This window comes from Dendrobium catenatum, unplaced genomic scaffold, assembly GCF_001605985.2.
Source record: "Dendrobium catenatum unplaced genomic scaffold, ASM160598v2 fragScaff_scaffold_1638, whole genome shotgun sequence".
Classification (NCBI taxonomy): domain Eukaryota; kingdom Viridiplantae; phylum Streptophyta; class Magnoliopsida; order Asparagales; family Orchidaceae; genus Dendrobium; species Dendrobium catenatum.
In genome coordinates, this window is record NW_021320100.1 from 1781370 (window position 1) to 1802105 (window position 20736).

Below are 20736 nucleotides of genomic sequence, written 5' to 3' on the forward strand. Positions count from 1 at the left end.
AAAAAAACAGCTCAAATCCCCTAATCAATGCCCCTTATATCTTTCCCAAAGAGCTCCCCCCGCCGCATCAGAAGACCAAATATTAGATGTTATAATCAAATGATTCAAAATTTTGATGGAAGCACATCACTTAAAATTAAGCTGCTAATATTAAATGATAATGATAATGAATAATGTTGAATCGTAGAACAACAATGTACAAAATTTTTCCAGAATACAGCGTTTCTACAACAGTGCAGCAAATTAGAAAAAAGGCAACGATGCAACCACCAAGAACTGTTTTCAAACACATGGATTTTTAGATCTCAGCTATCAATTTAAACATCCGCACCGAAGATGGTATTTTGATACAATTAGAAGACCATTCTGATCAAAATCATGAAAAGTTGACATCAAAGGAATATGCGGGCAAGCTGGCAGATGGTGATAGACACTGGATCAAACACTTCACAACATAAAACTAAAAAAAAAAAAACTAGTTATTGAATCAACAATCCACATAAATTTTTGACTTTTTCTGACATATTTCCATACTGACCAAAGATACTTTTCATTCGCTGAAAAATATTTACAAAGGAAACAACAAAACTAGAAATATCCTAATTATTTGGTCAAGGCAATTGTTACATTGATGGACTAAAATTCCTAGTTCCATCAAAGTATCTCTCTTTGGCACTAATATTTATCAAGCAATTTGAAATGGCTATACTAGCCATTTTTAAATAAGCAAAATTTACTGTTTAAAAAAAGTAGAATGTTGTCTGCATATTTGATCACTGTTAAAAATTCCAACCATCCATTGACACTTGATCCTACGGCCAGGATGGAAATCCATGGTTGCTCACCTGGATCACGCCAATCTCTATTAAATCCCAATCACCCCTTGACACTTGATCCCATGACAAGAATAGGAATCCATGGGAGGCTCACCTTAATCACGCCGATCTCCTTCCATATTTGGTTGGCTAATTTAGGAAGGGTTATATTAGGGTAATTATGCATGATTTTGTAATTATTTATTTCTTTATTAAGATATCATGTATAGATCTATAAATAGGTATAGTTTTGTATAATAAAATTAAACATTTCCCTCTCCAATTCTCTGAATTTAGCAATCACCAAGAAAGCCGGGCATTGTAAATTATATCATGTCAGTTGCTGAATAATTTTATCGCAGTTGTTGAAAATAGCTAAAACATGCCAAGCCATATCTTCAAACCTCAGTCAACTTTTTTAACTTTGAAGCTGCTTCTAATTGTGCTTTCATCAACTCCTCCTGAAATGCAATCAAATTATGTGGGAAAACATAATACAAACGTCAGCCAGATGGTATAGTTGGTAAATATGACCAACCTCAGCAACTTGAAGATCACGTTCGGTATTTTTTATTCTGAGCTTCTGTTTATCATAATTCTCTTGGAGCTGAAAGAAAAACTGCAGTGAATGGACAGACAGAGGAAATAAACAATCTTCCAAAACATTATATGCTAAACTCTAGAACAGCATATAAACAGGTGTCAATTCTAATACTCAATGTTGAAACGCATAAGTAGGCATTATCACTAGCTGCCATTGCTTTACATAAGAGAGTCCTCTCGTATACAATTAGTTGCGATTTTTCAAGGGAAATAAAAGCTTTGCATTTATTCTATCAAACTCGAACTAAGAATAAGTTAAATCTCAACGAAGAAATTAAACCGGAAGCAATGTGTCAGTTACAATACAAGCATTTGGCAAGGTAATTGCACATTCAGAACTGCGACCATATCTGGCAAGTTACTAAAAAGCATAGTAATAAAGGCAATGGGATTTCGATATGAAACAAAGGATACCTCTAAAATGACAGGAGCAGCACAGATAGGTCAAATGCTAGTCAAATGCTTAGAGAGAGTTTAGCAATTCACATTCAGTCATAAATTAAAGTTCATTTTCTTCAATTATTTTAAGAATTCAACTCCTTTACATGGCTATCAAGTAATGCTCGCAGAAACAAAATACTTGAGCATCATTGGCCTGGCATAAATCAAGGCTTATTCCATTGCCCACACAACTGTCGTAGGATAACCCAGTCATCTCAAAAGTGGATCAGCAGCTAAAGCTAACACTGTTTCGTATAACTGAATATAAATGAAGAAAAATAAAGCTACTTTTTAGAAACTAAACCTACAAAAGATCATTAAGTGCTGATAAATGATTAAAAGTGCGCAATGAGAAGTCACTTCTACCAGATATAAAGGCTAATAAGAATCAAAGCTACAGAATATAAAAGTTATATTTTCCATACAAATGCTTATCCTCAAGACCCTGGAATAAGGATCCCAGTGCATCAGATACGGTTATTTTTTTTTATGAATATTTCAGCAGGTCAGGAAAATTTGGTCTACTAGGGTTCTAGATATCCAAATAAAACCAAAACATTTTTTTGATAGATGCCAAACCTGATGTAGAACGGGTAGGAGGATTGAATTCTAAATGTCTTGAAGAGCAAATCGAGAGGTCTAAACATCAGTTTTTGACTCTTAGAAGTCTTGGACAGCAACTCTGAACTTTAAGGCCAGCAAAACAGCAATAGGAGATTGCTACGATGGCTGGACAGTAGCGTTGACACCTGGAAATTTCTTGATAGCTACTTCGGGTGCTTGGGAAAACCTTGGACAGCAGCTATAAGGTGCTGGGAGTATTCTGGACAGCAAGCTGCAGTCTTCAAAACGTGCAAGGCAGCAAAGAAAACACTTGGCTGGAATGTGGGCAGCAAACAAGAGCTTCACGGGAAGAGAAGGGAGGCGTGAATGAGAACTTGGAAGGAGGTTTGAAAGGATTCCAAAAGAAGAAGCCTTCTTTTGGAAGGAAAACAAATAGGTGGGGCTAAGGCAATTTGAACAGGTGGGATGTGAAGAAGGAATTATAGGAGGAGTTTTAGCCTTTAGTCCAGCAAGGCTTTGCCGTGAGAGAGAGGAGCTTTTAGGGAAAGAGGAGGGAGACGGGTGGGGTTTTCAGCCAAATATTAATTCTGTGATTTGGAAATAAATCAACTGTCCAAATTGAGAATAATACTAATGGAAAGCAATTAAATGTGGAGAGTTTGGCCAACAAGGAAAAGGAGTGACGGGAAGGATTTCAAGAACTGTTACGTGGAATTGAAATTGTTTCCAAAATGAGAGAGCCTCTTTTGGAAATCAATTTAATAGGAATCAGCTATGGAGAGGTGGCTGAGATTTGGGAAATCTTTCCAGGAATTGTTGGGGAGGGAGTTTAGGAAGTAATTAAAGGAGATTTAATGGGATATGGAGAAGGGGCCGGCGGCAAGCATTGACCATGGGAAGATTAATTAGAATAATTAATACTCCTTAATTTAGGTAAGCAATTTGGGAAAATTATTTCAAGTCCAATTTGAATTTCAAATTCAAATTATAGCTCATAATGAGCTACTTCTCCACTAGATATTAATGAGCTTGGCACAACTAAAGTTTTAACTTCTTAAGCTCAAACCGAAACAACCAATGCCATCATGAAACCAACAAAAATCCAAAGGACAAATGGAAGATGAAAGGACAGATAACATAAAAGGAGAGGGGGAAGATGAAAAGACACAAGGCAAGAAAATACAAGAAAAATTCAACTTGTGTTGACCCCCCTTTTGTCTACATCAATGTGTCAGTTACAATACAAGCATTTGGCAAGTAATTGCACATTCAGAACTGCGACCATATCTGGCAAGTTACTAAAAAGTATAGTAATAAAGGCAATGGGATTTCGATATGAAACAAAGGATACCTCTAAAATGACAGGAGCACAGATAGGTCAAATGCAATAGTCAAATGCTTAGAGAGAGTTTAGCGATTCACATTCAGTCATAAATTAAAGTTCATTTTTTTCAATTATTTTAAGAATTCAACTCCTTTACATGGCTATCAAGTAGTGCTCGCAGAAACAAAATACTTGAGCATCATTGGCCTGGCATAAATCAAGGCTTATTCCATTGCCCACACAACTGTCGTAGGATAACCCAGTCATCTCAAAAGTGGATCAACAGCTAAAGCTAACACTGTTTCATATAACTGAATATAAATGAAGAAAAATACAGCTACTTTGTAGAAACTAAACCTACAAAAGATCATTAAGTGCTGATAAATGATTAAAAGTGCGCAATGAGAAGTAACTTCTACCAGATATAAAGGCTAATAAGAATCAAAGCTACAGGATATAAAAGTATTATTTTCCATACAAATGCTTATCCTCAAGACCCTGGAATAAGTATCCCAGTGCATCAGATACGGTTATTGTTTTTATGAATATTTCAGCAGGTCAGGAAAATTTGGTCTACTAGGGGGTTCTAGATATCCAAATAAAACCAAAACATTTTTTTAATAGATGCCAAACCGCTTCTACTGAACTGAAAGTTTTTCTTGTTAAGTTACGGTGGAGAATAATTTCCTCATTAAGACCCTGATTCTCTCCAGATTTGTTTTCTCTTTATATGTGATTAAATCTGAAAACTTTAGATTTAATCGGATGTCTCTTTTCTCTCCAATTATTCTGTTTCCTAATCCATACACCGCCAGCACCATTCATTGCTTAGAAAATATGCTAAATATAATGGTTGCAAAGCAGGTCTAAGGTGACCTGTGCAGCAGCTGAGATAGTTGGAGATGATATCATCTTCAAGCCATTGAAGATAGTTCTCTTTGGTAAATATCAATTCAAATGCTGAAGATCTCCAAAGGGCTGGTTTTAATCAGCAACTTGAGAAGCTTCTGTGTAGAGCGGTGAGGTCAGCCATTTAAGAAACAGCAGTGATTAGCAAGACAACCTTGAAAGAGGCCAACGAGTTATCTTACAAATTATAGTGGTAGCTTCATTGGGAGGATCAGCGGTTGGCGGAGATGGCCTATAGTACTATCCAGCTGAGTCAAACTAAAGGTGGCCAAGTCTTGCAGCTCCCTCTAGAGGTTAGTGTTGGCGAACAAGTGGTGCCTATACCTGCCCGCCAACCAAACCTCCGACCTCTATTAAACACTAGTCTCTAGAGGGAGCCGCAAGACTTAGTCACCTCAAGTTTGACTTAGCTAGATAACATTATAGGCCATCTCCACCTAACACTAATCCTCCCATTGAAAGCTACCACTATTATTTTTTTATCATTGCAAGGACCTAGTCATTTAGTGACTAGGTGACCCCCTAGTCAAATCTAATCACTAGATGACTAGATCCTCACAATAGTCAAAGAATTTGATCAATGTGATTCTATCCATTGACAATATTGATACCACACTCCATATATTATGCGAACTCAATCCCGTTATACCTCACCTCCCATTATCACTCTCATTCCCTCTCTTTTAAATCTCTCAACTGTCTATAAGCAACAATCTCCAACTCTCTCTCATGTTCAAAGCATTTTTTTAAATTCGCCAACAAAGACAATTTTCTAGCATTTACTCATGGTATATTTAAGATAGTGCTGTGAATCGTTGGAGATATTTACACAGGTTATCTAGCGCACTTCACCTTTGGAGTTTTCGCCATATGTTTAAAACATATTAATTTTACATTTCATTCAATATATTTTGAATTAATTTTCAGAAAAAATATAACTTTTAAATGATTAAACTAGTTGAAGTTAAATTTATTTTAAAAATTTATAAATTATATTTATCATGTCATCAGTGTTACTACTAAGAGCCATGGCAAGACTAGCGAAAGATAAATGATAAAGGAAAAAAAATTAAACATTCAAATCATCATTACACTATGTAGTATGTACCCACACGCTCCAGCTTTAAATTTAGTTCTTGCATATTCTTCTCTGCTTCAGCGCCCCGAGCTTCCAGAGCACCTCTCTTCATAGTCTGTGCTTCAATCTCACTCTTAAGCCTAGCAACCTGAAACAAGAAAATACATGACATAATCTACATATCATCACTCCATACAAAAACAATATTTTTTTTTTTCACTTGCAACCTGTTTTTCCATCTCAGAAGCTTGTTTATTGACCTTTTCCACATACTGTTGTGCATCAGCAGCAGCTTGTTTCTAGTAAAATCCAAAACAAAAATAGAACATTAGTACAAATAGATCTATGAATGGAAAAACCAAATTTCAATGCATTTTTTGAAATATGAAGTTCTCACCCGAAGTAATTCTATCTGACTCTGCAGAGAAAAAATGCTTGCTGACTTCTCGTTAATAGCATTTTCGAAATTCAAGATGCTCTGATCCTTCTTCTTTATATCCTGAATTCTATCTGCGATACTATATTCTATGGAAGCAAATGACACAGCACAATCATATGTTAAAGCAGGAATGGTGGCAATTAAAAACTATATTTAATTAATTCATTATATTTGAAAAGAGTACCTAAAATATTCTTATAGAGATTAAATGTTTGTGATTATACCTAAGAACTCATAAATTAAAAGATGCCACCTCATCAATCCATATGATATCCTTTTGGATGGCTAGGATGTCAAGTTGTCAACAACTATAAAAGGAGGTATCTCTACTTAGGCGTATAAGCTTTCGAGGCCTCTAATTTGAATTTTCCCAAATTTCTTTAAAAAATAAAAGCTTTAGAGGCCTCTATGTTATACCCACTTGGCTAGGGTTCATGAGAAAGACATATCTCTCAGTAAGGATTTTTTAATGTGCATGCAAGAAGAAATTTTTTATTGCCTAGGTGAATTGTAGCTTTAGGGAGAAAATGAATTTTTCTTTATATTTGTTGTGGGTTATGATGCACAGACACGAACACAACATGACACAGACACGGGACACAATCATTGCAAATATAAGATATGGACACTGGTATGTATATATAATTGCGCAATTAGGCATTCATGCGTTTTTGTTCATGAAACGAGGCGTAAGTCTCAAGGCTTTTTGAGTCATAAGCCTCAAAATCAAAAAATTGTGTTAAATCAAAATAAATGTTAAAAGTGATTTTTTATATAATACTCAAATAATATGTTAAAGGATAACAATGTTAACTTTCTATTGAATTATGAAGTAACAAATCGACATACATATAAAATAAAAAATTAAATTAGAGATAAAGTGACAAGTGATAAATAGTATGACATAGAATTGAAATACAAATATTATAAGAGCAAAATAATATTAAATATAAGAATGGCATAAAAGTGTCATATAATATCAAGTTCAAATCCAAATTCCTTATTTCTCAATTTCATACTCATCCATATTTAATTCCTAAAGAAAATTAAAATAATTGACAAAAACTTAAAAATCATTTGCACATAATCTTTGACATGTTTTTTATTTGATTCATCATCATGATAAATTAGTCTCTCCCCTGTCTCATCCTATGGAGTCCAATGCCTCCTCAATTGCTTCTATTTCATTTATTTCAATCATCCTTCTCTTTCATAAATGTTTTAATTAACATAAAAAAGAGATTAATACTCTAAAAAATTTAGAAGAGGTGGTGGTGATGTGCGGGTTTCAATTGATCCCGACGGCGGCTACGATGGTGGTGACTATGGAAAAAATAGAGGGTTGGAGGTCAAGGCAGTTGAGAGAAAGTTGTTGCAGTTTGGGGTGGCATTAAAGCGTGATTTGTTCGGCGCTTAAGTTTAGAATTATGATTTGTTCTTAAAAGTTAAAATGATTAATATTAAGATGTCGAGAGTTGGACATCAAATGTTATGTGTCAGACATTGAGAGGAGAGATGACCGTGCGATTGAGAGTCAGACATCAATATTTTGCAATGAAAATTAGGCATCGATATTGAGATGGAGTCGGTCGTCGATGTCGAGGCAACGTCGGCCATCAATGTTGAGACGTGTTGGCCAAAGATGAGATATCAAGACAGCGTGAGGGATTGATTGTGGGTTTAGAAATTGTTAACATTGAGTGTCAATGTCAAGACAACGTCAGGCATCAATGTTGAGATGATTTTGAAACATTAATATAAGATGGTGTCGGACATCAATGTTAAGATGGCATCAGGCTTTAATATGAAACAAAGTCGCAACTGACTAAGAGAAATGAAAATGGGAATGTTGGAGGAATGGAGATATTGAGTGCAGACGATTGATTGGGTTGTGGAGAAGAAATAATAAATTAAATTTGATTTTTTTTAATAAATAAAATTTTGAAATACAAGAATTTATATTTAAAAAATTTTCATAAAATATATAAGACACATATGTGCAATTTATTTTTTATATTTTTTTTAATTGGACACGTCTTCGGTGTCTAACAGGTGTCAAAGGTGCGTCCGAATAAACAGAAATACAATAATCAAAAAAGCATTTCCCTTTTTCTCTTGATTGACATTTTTTTCTCTTTCTTACAACAAAAAACGATATCACTCCAATTGTCAAAATAAACAGAAGACATGAATCAAAGGGACTTCACAGGCTTGACTACCAAACGGATTGAGAACATTCTTTGGAATGGCTCCAGTTGTACTCCGTTGTCCAGACTTCTTCTAACCTTTTAAGAAGGCAAGTTTCCAATTAGTTTAGAAGCTCACTCAAAAGAGCATTTCCCTACATTCCTTCGTCCATTTTTCAGAAATTATTTTCATTTTTTACTTATTTTTCTTTCCCCAAAGCTTATGATCCTGCTAATCTAAACAAACAAATATAACATAAAAATCCTCACTGACCCCAAAGGATGGATAAAATAAACGAATTTTGAGGCATAGATCAAATGCAAGAACAAACATGCAGATATGCCCTAATGCAGACTAGATACAGTCCTCCAACGACAAAGAAAGTAAGGGACAAACTCCAACACCAGAATTAAAACCATAAATAAAAGATCAGCTCTGACTAACCTAGGGCAGATAACCTGGAACGCAATTCCTCAATCCCCGAGTCCGCTCCAACACCGTAAATCACGAACGCCGCCGCAATCGAAGTCATCAGAAGCTTCGAAGACGCCATTGGTTCAACCGAGAAACCGATGAAAATTCCGTCAGTCCTTCGACGCTCTTGGTGAAACAGGGGCGGGAGAGAGATGGAGAGCAAGATGGCGGCAATTGTGCTCGATCGAGTCGAGTAATAATCCAATCGGATTATTTGACAATTTTATTAGATACAATAATATATAAAAAATAAATATGAATTTTTATCTATAAAGTTTTCAAAATTGGAATTTTATTTATAGTAATCACAATATTTTCATGTATTGAAATTTTAATTTTAGATGAATCATAATTAAGATAATTGAATAAAAACGTCCATTTATTTTCTTAATGAAATATATGAGAATATTTCTTAAAATACTGTGCTCCTGATCGAAAAAGTTCAAATGATTGCTCGGGTAAGTATATAAGCAGATTTTTTATCAATAAGCTTATCGATCATTCATCCATCTAGGGGTGTCAATTTCGGGTCACGGGTCGGGTTCGGGTCGAACTCGAAACTGACCTAACCCGAACCCGACCCGGCACTATTCGGGTCAACTCGAACCCGACCCATTTTTTCAAACGGGTCGATTTTTCGGACCCGAACCCGACCTGCTTCGGGTTCGGGTCAACCCTACACGACTCGAATTTCCGCGATTTAGCTGAACAAGCGCGCGAAATAGTTGGCGAACGGACCGACGGCGGATGCAACTGCTGGCGGAGACCTTCGTCTGCGAGTATGGCTGGCGAACGCCGTGAGACGGTGACTCCATTAGTCCGTTTGCTGCCGTGCAAGTCACAAGGTGCGACGCAGCGACGGTGCGACCATGCGAGGACAACGGTCACCGAACGGGCGGACGGCGGATCCGGTTCCGGAATGCCCTATGGGCTTTACCGCTTGAGCCGCTCGAGTCTTGACGCGGACAGCCAACCGCGGACGCGACGTCGAACCCGACAGCTGCAGACTACTCGACAGACTGCAGAGGCACAGACGACGTGACGGAATGGACGCGGACATGAATGACGCGAACTCGGGTCAAACCGGGTTGATTCCGGGTTTCCGGGTCAACCTGAAACCGACCCATTTTTACAAACGGGTTGAAATCTCTAACCCAAACCCGAAATTTCCGTGTCGGGTTCGAGTCGGGTTTTCTAGTCGTGTCCAATATTGACACCACTACGTCCATCTCTATCTTCAACTAGCTATTCAAGGCTAGTAAAATTATACTTAAGGTTAATTAGGTTTGAAAAACTCATTACGCAAGGCATAACATGCTTCACATGTTAATGGAAATGTGTTTAGGGTTCAAGATTACTTAGGATCATCTAAGACCATTAGGGCAACACCACACCAATTTACAAACTACTTAAATAAGACTATTAGGTCACTTGGAGGTAAGTAGCCTAGACTAAGATGAAATTCCATAAAGGGAACACCCACCTAAGGTTCAATAGGTCATCTTAGGTCTAACCCCATGATCTACTTAGGGTTAGACTAAGCAAATATTATATAATCCACCAAACAAATTAAAATGGCTCAAAATAGATTAAATAATAGGCAAGATAGCCTATTAGGCAATTCGCGATCCGATGGACCAATCAAATAAATATTTAACACTAAATTAAGCCTAAGAGGTTTTTAGCTTCTAAAATCACTTTGATTAATTAGTATGAGCCTAGGGATAGTAAGGGATGCATTAGAGCTGTTTTCCCATTTTTTGATACTTTTTTTAATATTTTTAAATAATTAAAAATATTGAAATAAGACCTTGAAATAGTTATTACAAATTTCTCAACGGTCATAGAGGTAGTTAAATCAATTATTCACTAATTGATTTAACATAAATATTACCTAACCATTGTTATCAGTATCTCATAACCTATGTTCTTGCTAACTTAATAATGCATATTTGTCCAGACTTTTCATCCAAAATTTATTTATCTTTTATTACACACATACATATGTATGTATGTATGTAATAAAAGATAAATACATTTTGGATGAAAAGTTTGAACAAATATGCATAGTTAAGTTAGCAAGAACATGAAAAGTCAGAGGAATGCATCGGACTTTTTGTGTGATAGAAAAGTCCCCCTCAAACATAAGGAAAAATTATATAAGATGGTGGTGAGACTTGCAATGCTTTATGGTGCCGAATGTTGGCAATTAAAAGAGAAGCATAATACTAAGTTAAGTGTTGCATAGATGAGGATACTCAGGTGGATGAGTGGCTTTACCCTTAGAGATAGGATACGAAATGAGCATATACATGAAAATGTTGGAGTAGAGCAAATGGAAGATAAGATTAGAGAGAGTTGCTTTAGATAGTTTGGTCACATAAAACGGCGGCCTTCCGATGACCCGGTGATGTGAAACAACTAGGAGTTACCATTAGAAATTAGAAAGACAATTGAATAAAACTTTGCTCATAAAATTTACCACTAGCACATAAAAGAAGATTATGAATTTTAAGTTGTCAACTTGCTTAGGCCAAAGATGTGCAATAGAGATTAACCAAACAATTCCATCAAAATTCAAGGCAAGAGTAAATGCTAAGTACACATAACATAATTCAACGTTTAACAATGAGAGGTTGACTTCGAAGGCCTTCTCACTCAACTACTTGTAGGCTTTAGCGGAGAAAGATGAACCATACGAAAAAGGATATTACCACTAGGAAGACATCGTTGACGGATCGGTAGCCGGTGGTGATGAGGATGGTGGGTGGCCGACGATGATCCAATCGTAGTCTTGGAATTGATTGTCTAGGACTTCTATGAGAGTGGGAAGGATGCGGTTCAAACAGTCTTCAACAGTGTCATCGAAGCCGAACCCGACGTCGAAGAACGGTGAGCGGGTGATGTGAATGTCGCCGTAGGTGTCGAGCACAAATCCGCTGTCAATCTCGGGATCCGCCATGCATTCTTGCCGGCGTTGAAAAAAAACACCAATAAGGAGAGAAGGAGATATGATGTGGTGAAGGAGAGCACTTGAGGTTTGAGAGGAAGGAAGAGGGAGAAGAGAGGGGCGGCGGGATCTCCAAGAGGGGAATTAGGTTTAGGCCAAGAGCAATAGATCTTTAATCCAAAAACCATATGTTATATTAAAAAAAAAAGCTTAAAGTGTGATATAATAATATAATTTAAATTATATAATAATTAATATTGCTCTACAAAATAAACAAATAAATAAATATATAATTCAGCTATCCCCTTTAAAAATAAAAGTCACTTATCATTCTCTAACTCGTAGCAAATTCTTCGCTAAATCATCGCTATTTAGCGTAAATACGTATGATACACGTGTCATTCATTTATTTGTTATTATTTTAATAGGCAGTACTGGCAGTATGTTTGATACACACCTAACACGTGTTCGTCGTATATTATATTTGCATATTGATAATAATTTAACTTTAAAAAATAGGGCTATCGTAGCACAATTTTTTAATTATCATGATGGTTATAACCACCACATTTTTTCTTTACAGTTGTTCAAAAACCGCTGCACCCCCACTGTAATTGTAATGCACTGCAACGATATTCCGCAACGGTTTGATCTATTGTGGTAGATTAAATAATGTGCTAGTTTTAGTAGCGGTTATAACCAATGCAAAGTAACATATTTGTACCGGTTATAATCGCCACAAAAAATTAAAAATTAAACTGTTTTCAAACTGTCTCTAACAAATGCTGCAAAAAACTATATTTTTTAATAGTGCTTGTTATATAAGGGTGTTTGTGTCACTACAATTACAGTTCTCTTTGCTTATAGTTTGATGACATTTATGTTTATATATATAGTGGAAAACAGTGGTAAATTGTCCATATCATTATATTTATATTATATAAGCTGATTTTTCAGAAACTATCTGGATACAGTATGGTGCTGTTAATAGCTAGCTGGAAGGGGTTTTCAGAAATATTAAGCTAATTTGATCTCTTCATTAAATTATAAAATAACTATAATTTATATATAAATCTGAGCAAGAAGGATTGCTATCTGCCTTTTTTATCATAATTAATCACAATAGTTAAAGTTGATTTTTTTTAATTAAATAAATACATAAATTGCTAGTTCAATTAAGATTTTTAATTAATTAAAATAATATTTGATATGAGTATCATGTCTATATTCTTGATGAAGTCATAACTATTTTTAAAAGCATTGGCTTTCATTATTAATCTTCTTTAAAATAAAATTAATGTGTTGAATAATAGATTTTTAGTTTGTTTAAATTAAACTATTAATATTTTAGAAGATATTTAATTAAAAGGATAGCTACATGATATCTAAAAAATTAAATCTATAAATAATAGTAATAAAGTATTTAATTGTTTTTGTAAAAAATAATTGAATTATTTATAATTAAATATCTGAAAAATTATCATAAAAATAGAAATAATGATGCTTTTAATATATATAATAAGTTTATCTTTCAATAAATAGAAGTTATTTATCTCAAATTGCAGCATAAGATTCCAAACTAATTTGAATTAATTGGAAGGAGGTCATACACAATGTGAACTTTCAAGGAAGAAGAAAAAAAAAAGAAAGAGAATGAGGATGGGGGCAAGGGGTGAAAGAAGAAAGGCTTGTTTTTCGTGTTTGCTCGATCAAGGAAGAAGATAGCGATGAAGGACGAAGTCGGTAGCTATCTCATGATTGAAGAGGAAGGAAAGGGTTTGTGGTTAGGTTTGTCTCGATCAGAAGATCAACACAAACCCAAATCTAAGATTTGATTCGTAGGTCATGCGGCTATAAAGAATGAGATCATTAGAGATTGACCTTTAATATAAGATTTGTTCCTCGATCATTAAAGCTTATCTAATGGCCAATTGAGATTGTAGGCAACTTTGTTTGGATAAGATGAGGTGATTATAAGCTATAGAGCTAGGTCGTAAGTCCTTAATGATTTTTCTAGGGATGGATTAGCTCACAATCACTTAATCAAGCTTATGGAGGCAATGATAGTAGCCTAAACTAGTTGGAACTAGGACTATTTATAGGAGAGCATTCAATCTCATGGCACTAATACAAAAATAATTAGGGTAATCCAATGACTAACTATATTATGGGACTTCGCTAAGCCATTAAAAATGTTTAGTCCATCTTAGAATGGTCTGGTTCAAATTTCATTTGGCCTCAATTCGATCAATTGCTTCACCTTAAAATATCTCGATCCATACATCATGTTGAGCTAGTTTTAAGATGGCCTAGAGGCTTGTTCTAATTATGAATAAAATTCTTACAAATGGAGTTAAGTGATGTGAATTTACTTTTATGTTAACCAAATCAATTAAATTAATCTATCTTATATAATTTTAATCATAATGATTCTTTTTTATAGATAATTTTTCTTAAAAAATATTAAAGTATTAAATAAATGGCATAATTATGAACAAATATGAACATCTTTTAAGACATCTAACTCTTAAATGACAAAAACAAATAAAGTAAATTATCCATAAACTTAGTGATAAAGATGGCTTAAATTATCTATGATTTAATTAATATAAATGTTATTTATAAGATAAAACCAAGTGGTAGAACTTTAAGTAGTTCTCCAAAAAGGTTAATTTGGACAATTCAATTCATTCTTTTTTTGAGGGTAAAGACTAAGCTAATATAAGTTGAAACAAGAGTTAGAATATGATTTAAATAAGTTAAATGAACAAGAAGTTATCTTGGCAGTACCTCAAGATTGCTTCATCTTCATCAAAGATAAGGAACGGGAGAAACCACGCAACAAAACAAATAATAAAAAAAGCAACTGAAATGAACACCAGGATTTAACATGAAAAAGTTAAAAATATGGGGAAAAAAATCACGGAGCTATATCACACCAAGAAATTTGCTATGGAAATTGAGATAAATTGTACAAATCTCTTTCTCTCAGCCTCTTCTTATCTCACTTCACTTCTTTACATCGTTCTTATCTCAAAACATACAAAGAAAATTGATTTTCAATACACGAAAGGGCACAATAGTTCAATTTAAACATGAAAAATGAGAAAGAAAATTGTCCAATCCAATTTACAGTACAAAGACACCGGGGTTTGGAACGCCTCGGCTCTCCACTCTCTATTTCCAACTAATTTGTAGTGTTATAGCGCTGGCTCTGGAGTATTGTAGCACTTTGCTCTCTATCTCTAAGTCATTGTAATGTTGTATCCTTCGACACTATATTACATAAGTGTACAACATTGTAGTGTTGTAATGTACAACATTGTAGCTCTCTAACTCCATTTTAAGAAGCAATAAAAATCATCTCAAACGAAACCTTAAAATGCTTCACTACATGATAGTAGATAGAGAGAGAAAAAAATGACGGCAGAGTGAGAAAAGAGAGAGATTATAGCATTAGGCTGCATGAAATACATGAGTCTGTGAGTTGTCAGTGTCAAGTGTTGAGTGCTGAGTGTAGACTTACCGAGTGACGAGTGTAGTCATACTGAGTCATAAATGACGAGTGATGAGTGGGGCGTATACCACAATACCTTTGGCCTTTGATTACCAATGCACTATTAATTTTTCTCACCTCATGCCATTTTCGGATATACAATAAGCTCCAAGAAGAGTTTATCAAATGCATATATTTTGTGTGCGAAAGGTCTGGAAGACACTAAGTCAAAGATAAAAAATAAAAATAAAAAATTTGCACAAATAAAACTGTATATCTGTTAAAATTTGCACATCTGCTGAGATGGTTTCAGCTATATATCTTATATTTATCTCTTCCAACTAAGCAAAAGCCACAAGGGCATGCAGCTTTCAAAGTAATAATAAATTTAAAATTGGTAGATTTAAAATAGAATAAACAAGTATAAGATAATCTATGTCATTTAACTATTGGCTCAACTATAGCATGATATATGTAGCTAAAGACAAGTCATGAGAAAGAAAAGTTAAAAAAAAATTAAGTCTAAATTTTAGAGAGTGGGTGTTAGCTAGTTTAATTGATAAAAGATTTTTGAAAAATTACTACTAATATTTTAGATTTGAATTCTATTTAGATCTACAAAATTTCATTAAATTTAATTTTCTTATGTACCTCGAAAGTGTGCGTGTTGTTAAATATGACGACTGTTTCACCTGTTCTTAAAATCATTGATCGTTTCATGTATATCAAGCTAACTTCGTGCAACAACCTAAACTCTCAATCCAATACATATTATCCACTTTGGTCTATTAGCCTCACGATTTTGTTCCCTTAGTATAACTTCCCCTTAAGAGTGATCATATACGAGCACACTTAACTTTGAAGTTTCTATTAAAATTTCATTAATTACACCAAAATGCACTTATATTTTAAGAGTTTAGTTTTATTTTCTTAATGGATTTCATACTTTGCAACTCAGTTATTGATCCTGACTAAAACTTGGATAGAAATATGTTTCAAAATGATTGGTTTTACTTTGGAATCGTTTGCAAACTAATTTTGATTGATTATTGATGTTTGTTATATGACAAGAGGGGGCACCTGGCTAGCCTAGACCAAGCCAATCAGGCCAACCTAGCCCAAGACGAACTAGACAAGGGGTTGAGCGAAACTAGGGGTAGTGGGAGGAGGGGGTTTGACTATCCTTGTGGGGGCCAGGGGAGTTAATATTCATTATAAAAGGATGAGTCAAGGGGAAGTTGTTTAAAAATGTTTCTAATCAAAGGGGAGTTATTTAGAAATGTTCATAATCAAGGGGGGCTATTTAGAAAGGTTCCTAAGTAAGAGGGCATTGTTTAGGAAGGTTTCTAACCAAGAGGGAGCTCATTATGAAGGTTTATAAACAATAGAGAGATGTTTAGGAGGGTTCTTAATTAAGGGGGCACTATTTATAAGGAAGGTTCCTAATGAAGGGGGAGTAGTTTATGAAGGTTCCTAATCAAGGGGGGGTCATTTAGTAAGGTTTAATAATTGTGTTTATGCTATTTAGAAAGAGTTTAATTATGTGTATTGTGTGCTAGAGCTATTTAAGGCAGAGTTTTGTATAGGGTTCAAATCTAAATTTTTGTTAAATTTTCTTTTAGGATTTGTTGTGAGTTCCTGTCTACATCTAGGGTTTATGAGAGAGCTAATTTATCTCTCAAATAGTAGATCGCTTGCATCTTTATTTATTGTTAAAGGGATAATCTAAAAATTAGTCCCAATATTTGAATTCATGAATTTCTCTGGTTTGTTGTTTTTACTTCCAAAATGTATTAGAGCGAGGTTTTGGAGAGATGGCAATACAGAACGTGGATGTGTTGAAAGGAAAAGTGGAGAAAATCAAATCACATTTGAGGGAGAAGTTCTCAATCATGATTTTTAGCCATGGAGAATCATATGGAGAACCGATTTAGAGGGTTGGAGAAGATGATGAGGAATCTTATAGATATGCATTCCAAAACTCTACTAGTCTTTCCTATTGATAACCCTAACAATGATTTAATCGGGATTCCCTTGATCGAATCTAAGGGAAAGGAGATTGAATGGAAGGAGTCGACGAGAAGAGTTTCTTTTATCAAGATCGAGCCACCTCCTAGGGCTCCGATAAGGGGTTGATTAGGGTTTTCAAATGGGGTATAGTAAGGAGGGAATTTTGCAGTGGAGGTGAAGGGGTGGCTGACCACCATGAGAGGTATTTCGGGCAAGGGGAGTGGGCGATTGGAGATGGAGGCAGTTGAGCATAACCATGGGGATCGGGTCATGCAAGGAGGGTGGAAGAAAAGGTGGGATTCCCACCCTTGACACACGGGGGAAACATGGAGAGATCCCTTCAATTATTACACTGGAGGAGGAAAAAGATAATCGGGCAGTGGCAATCTTAGGGTAAGAGAGTTGAAGATGCAAATGATTGAGGAAAAGAAATGAGAGAGTTCAATAAGTGATACACAAGCTCCTTCTTAGGATAAATTGGTCGACAAGGAGAAAGATGTGAATGAAGTGGGCAAAGAAATAAACTTGTAAAGCCAAGCTGAGGGTGCTGATCAAAACCTAAGTCTTATGCAAAGTGATTCTACTAAGACATCCACATAACCTATGTTAAAAAAAATGAAGATTTAAAGAACACTAAAACTAAGCCAACATCTGAGAATGAAAGATAATCAATGAAAACACTTTTGAATTTTACTAGTGTGAATATTTCTAAAGATGAAAATGATGAGGTTGAGACATAGGATGCAGCTAATATAGAGTTTTCAAAGGACAAAGTTGATATCAAATTAATTAAGCTGAAAGATTCAAAGGATGAAATTCAATATTTTAATTGGGTTGTTTTTGGGAATGAGCTGAAGTGGAATCATATAGAACCTGAACAAGGAAGTTACAACTATAGGGATGCTGATGAGAGGGTTAATTTATGCAAGAAATATGGAATGGTGACTAGATGTCATTGTATATTTTTGGAGGTTGAAGATGTTGTTCAACATTAGTTTAAATCCCTATACAAAAAATGATCTAATGAGAGTTATTCAAAATCATCTTAGAAGGTTTCTCTCCATATATAAAGGTAAATTTAGGCATTATGATGTGAACAATGAAATGCTTCAGGGGTCCTTCTATAAAGATAGACTTGGGAAAATATTAAGATGTACATGTTTGAAGATGTAAACAAATAGGATCCTTCAACCACCCTTTTTTAGTGAATACAACATTCAAGATGGTTGTGATGCAAAGGCTTCTCTAGAGATATTTATTCATAATATCCTTGATTTGTAAGAACATGGCGCACTTATAGAAGGACTCAATCTACAAGGACATATTAACAATCTAGTGGGGCGAATTGTGTGTACTACTCTAGATAAGTTTGTCATACTTGGACTTCTGATTTGGTTTACTGAACTAGATGTTGCTGCTGCAAATGAACATGATGTGCTGAGGATTTAAAAGGTTTTTGTGCATCCATCGATGGAGGGGATAGTGCTTTTGGGGTTTTGGTAGTTGATGTGTAGAGGTAATTCCCACTTGATTGATGTCAAGGGTGACATTAATAAAGATAATGAAGTCTCTTCTGAGGGTGATAAAATTTTCTGTAGCTGATGAGAAGAGTGAAAGCTTGAAATGTGAAACTTCAACATCAGTGGATGGACCAAATTGTATCAAAATTATATAAGAACCACTTGATCAAGTGGTTGAGGAGTTGAAGAAGATGATGACCAACAAATACTTTTTATGAGGTATTATAAGTTCAAATCACAAATCTTCTTTGCCGTAAGATAGATATTATTATTATTTAGTTATAATAATTTTTTTTAACATTGATGCAAATTTGTAAGAAATTGACACATGTTAGTATAAGTAAAAATTTTGGGGCCGTCAGGTATCCCTTTTACAATTCAATTTCATCAAAAAATGTTAAATAAAATAAGCTAATTTTTGATATTTTTTCTAATTTTTTGAAGCCAAAAAAAGTTGTATGAGTTTTACATTGAAAATTAATTACATTATATAATTATATTATTATTTTATTAAAAATATCTCATTCCACTTTTAAGAAATGCATAAATGGCAATTTCCTTCATGCATTCGGCCAGCAGTGAAATTTACGGAGAAATAAAAGAGAAATGTGAGGAGAGAAAAGAGAGTTTAGGTTTGGAGGCTACAGAGTAATTTTCATCCGTCGACAATGTTGGAAAATTTGCTTGTCTCAATATAAAGAATCATTATCCTATTTCTAATTTAAATAATTTGATGTTGATTTTTTTTTTTATCAAATTTGTATTTCTGTTACTAAAAAATGATGATAATTTCGTATTGGTAAAATTTTCGCTGCATAACTTTTTGTATGTGATAGATGTTGTAAATATGAGCATTTTGACTATAACATATTGATTTTTATTTGATTAAATTTGTATTCATGATTTGTTAAATTAAACGCATAGTAGATAAATTTGGTAAATTTTTCTGCATTTTTTATTATTATATTTCATATATGATATTGACTTAAATTTTATAAAAAAATGTAACATTTACATGTAAGCAATAAAAGCTAGCTATTAACATTATAATTAATATGGGTTTGCTTTTAAAACATAACACCCTACATAGGAGGGTAGATTGACGGAGTTTCTTTTAAATAAAAGGTTAATTGTGTAATTCTAGTTTTTGACTTTACTATCATATTAACTTTGTTATTAATTTTTTAGATTTTTATTGCTCATATTAAGTGACAATGATATTGACTAGAACTGAACATTCATATTAATTATTTTGCTTTATTTTAAAAATAGTGATAGAATTTTGGTTATTATTTTTTTGCTGTCAGGAGTTTATGATAGAATATTAATTGTATTAATTTTCTAGCTATTATATATTAATTTTGGGATAATAAATATAATTAAATATATTGACGTATACAATCGTTAGTTGTTTTCATTGGATATATATAGATCTATTATTTTGATGATTTATATAAGCTATAGTTGATTAATTAAAAGGATAAAATAGACAATTCTTTCAAATTTGATTATGATGCGTTACATGAGACATGTGTCATATTTCATTCAAATGTTGACTGTCAGGGCATGGCTTAAGTCAGTCTATGATAATGAGTTGATGAAAATTGTGTTGAACACTCAAAAGTGACAACTGTTACAAATCAGAATCTTGAGCATATGATTTTGATGATAACAAATATTATTGAATTTCTCTTTTGGTTCTCCTAATATTATTATTGGATATTTATTTGGTGCACACCAATATTTCAAGTATGTTGTACACCATGCAAAAGGTTCATCTCAAGATTGGGTAGAATAGATTTGATGTTTTTACAAATAGTATATATTTTTATTTAATTAATTTTTATATTTCTTGAGTTAAGAGTCCCGTAAAAGGTGTATGCTAGCTTAGCAACCGTGCACACACACACGGGGGATGAAACTTAA

General features: G+C 34.1%; 1 protein-coding gene and 1 pseudogene across 15 annotated transcripts in view; one reads left to right on the forward strand and one right to left on the reverse strand.

Annotated features, from left to right (window-relative positions):
• LOC110113379 (apolipoprotein A-I) overlaps positions 1-9035 on the reverse strand; it is a 46261-nt gene extending 37226 nt beyond the window's left edge. For 12 of the 15 annotated variants that reach the window (XM_028701097.1, XM_028701086.1, XM_028701091.1 and 9 more), the window contains exons 1-5: positions 8805-9035; positions 6132-6259; positions 5962-6033; positions 5769-5882; positions 1354-1434 (exon numbers count right to left, since the gene is read on the reverse strand). In XM_028701097.1, the coding sequence (XP_028556930.1) occupies positions 1354-1434; positions 5769-5882; positions 5962-6033; positions 6132-6259; positions 8805-8913 (504 nt within the window). In that variant the 5' untranslated portion in view covers positions 8914-9035. Of the gene's footprint in view, positions 1-1219; positions 1277-1353; positions 1435-5768; positions 5883-5961; positions 6034-6131; positions 6260-8804 lie in introns of all 15 variants that reach the window. The other 3 variants (XM_028701092.1, XM_028701087.1, XM_020845941.2) reach the window with 3 other exon arrangements.
• Positions 9036-18313: 9278 nt separating this feature from the next.
• Positions 18314-18793, forward strand: LOC110113170 (annotated as a pseudogene).
• Positions 18794-20736: the final 1943 nt, after the last annotated feature.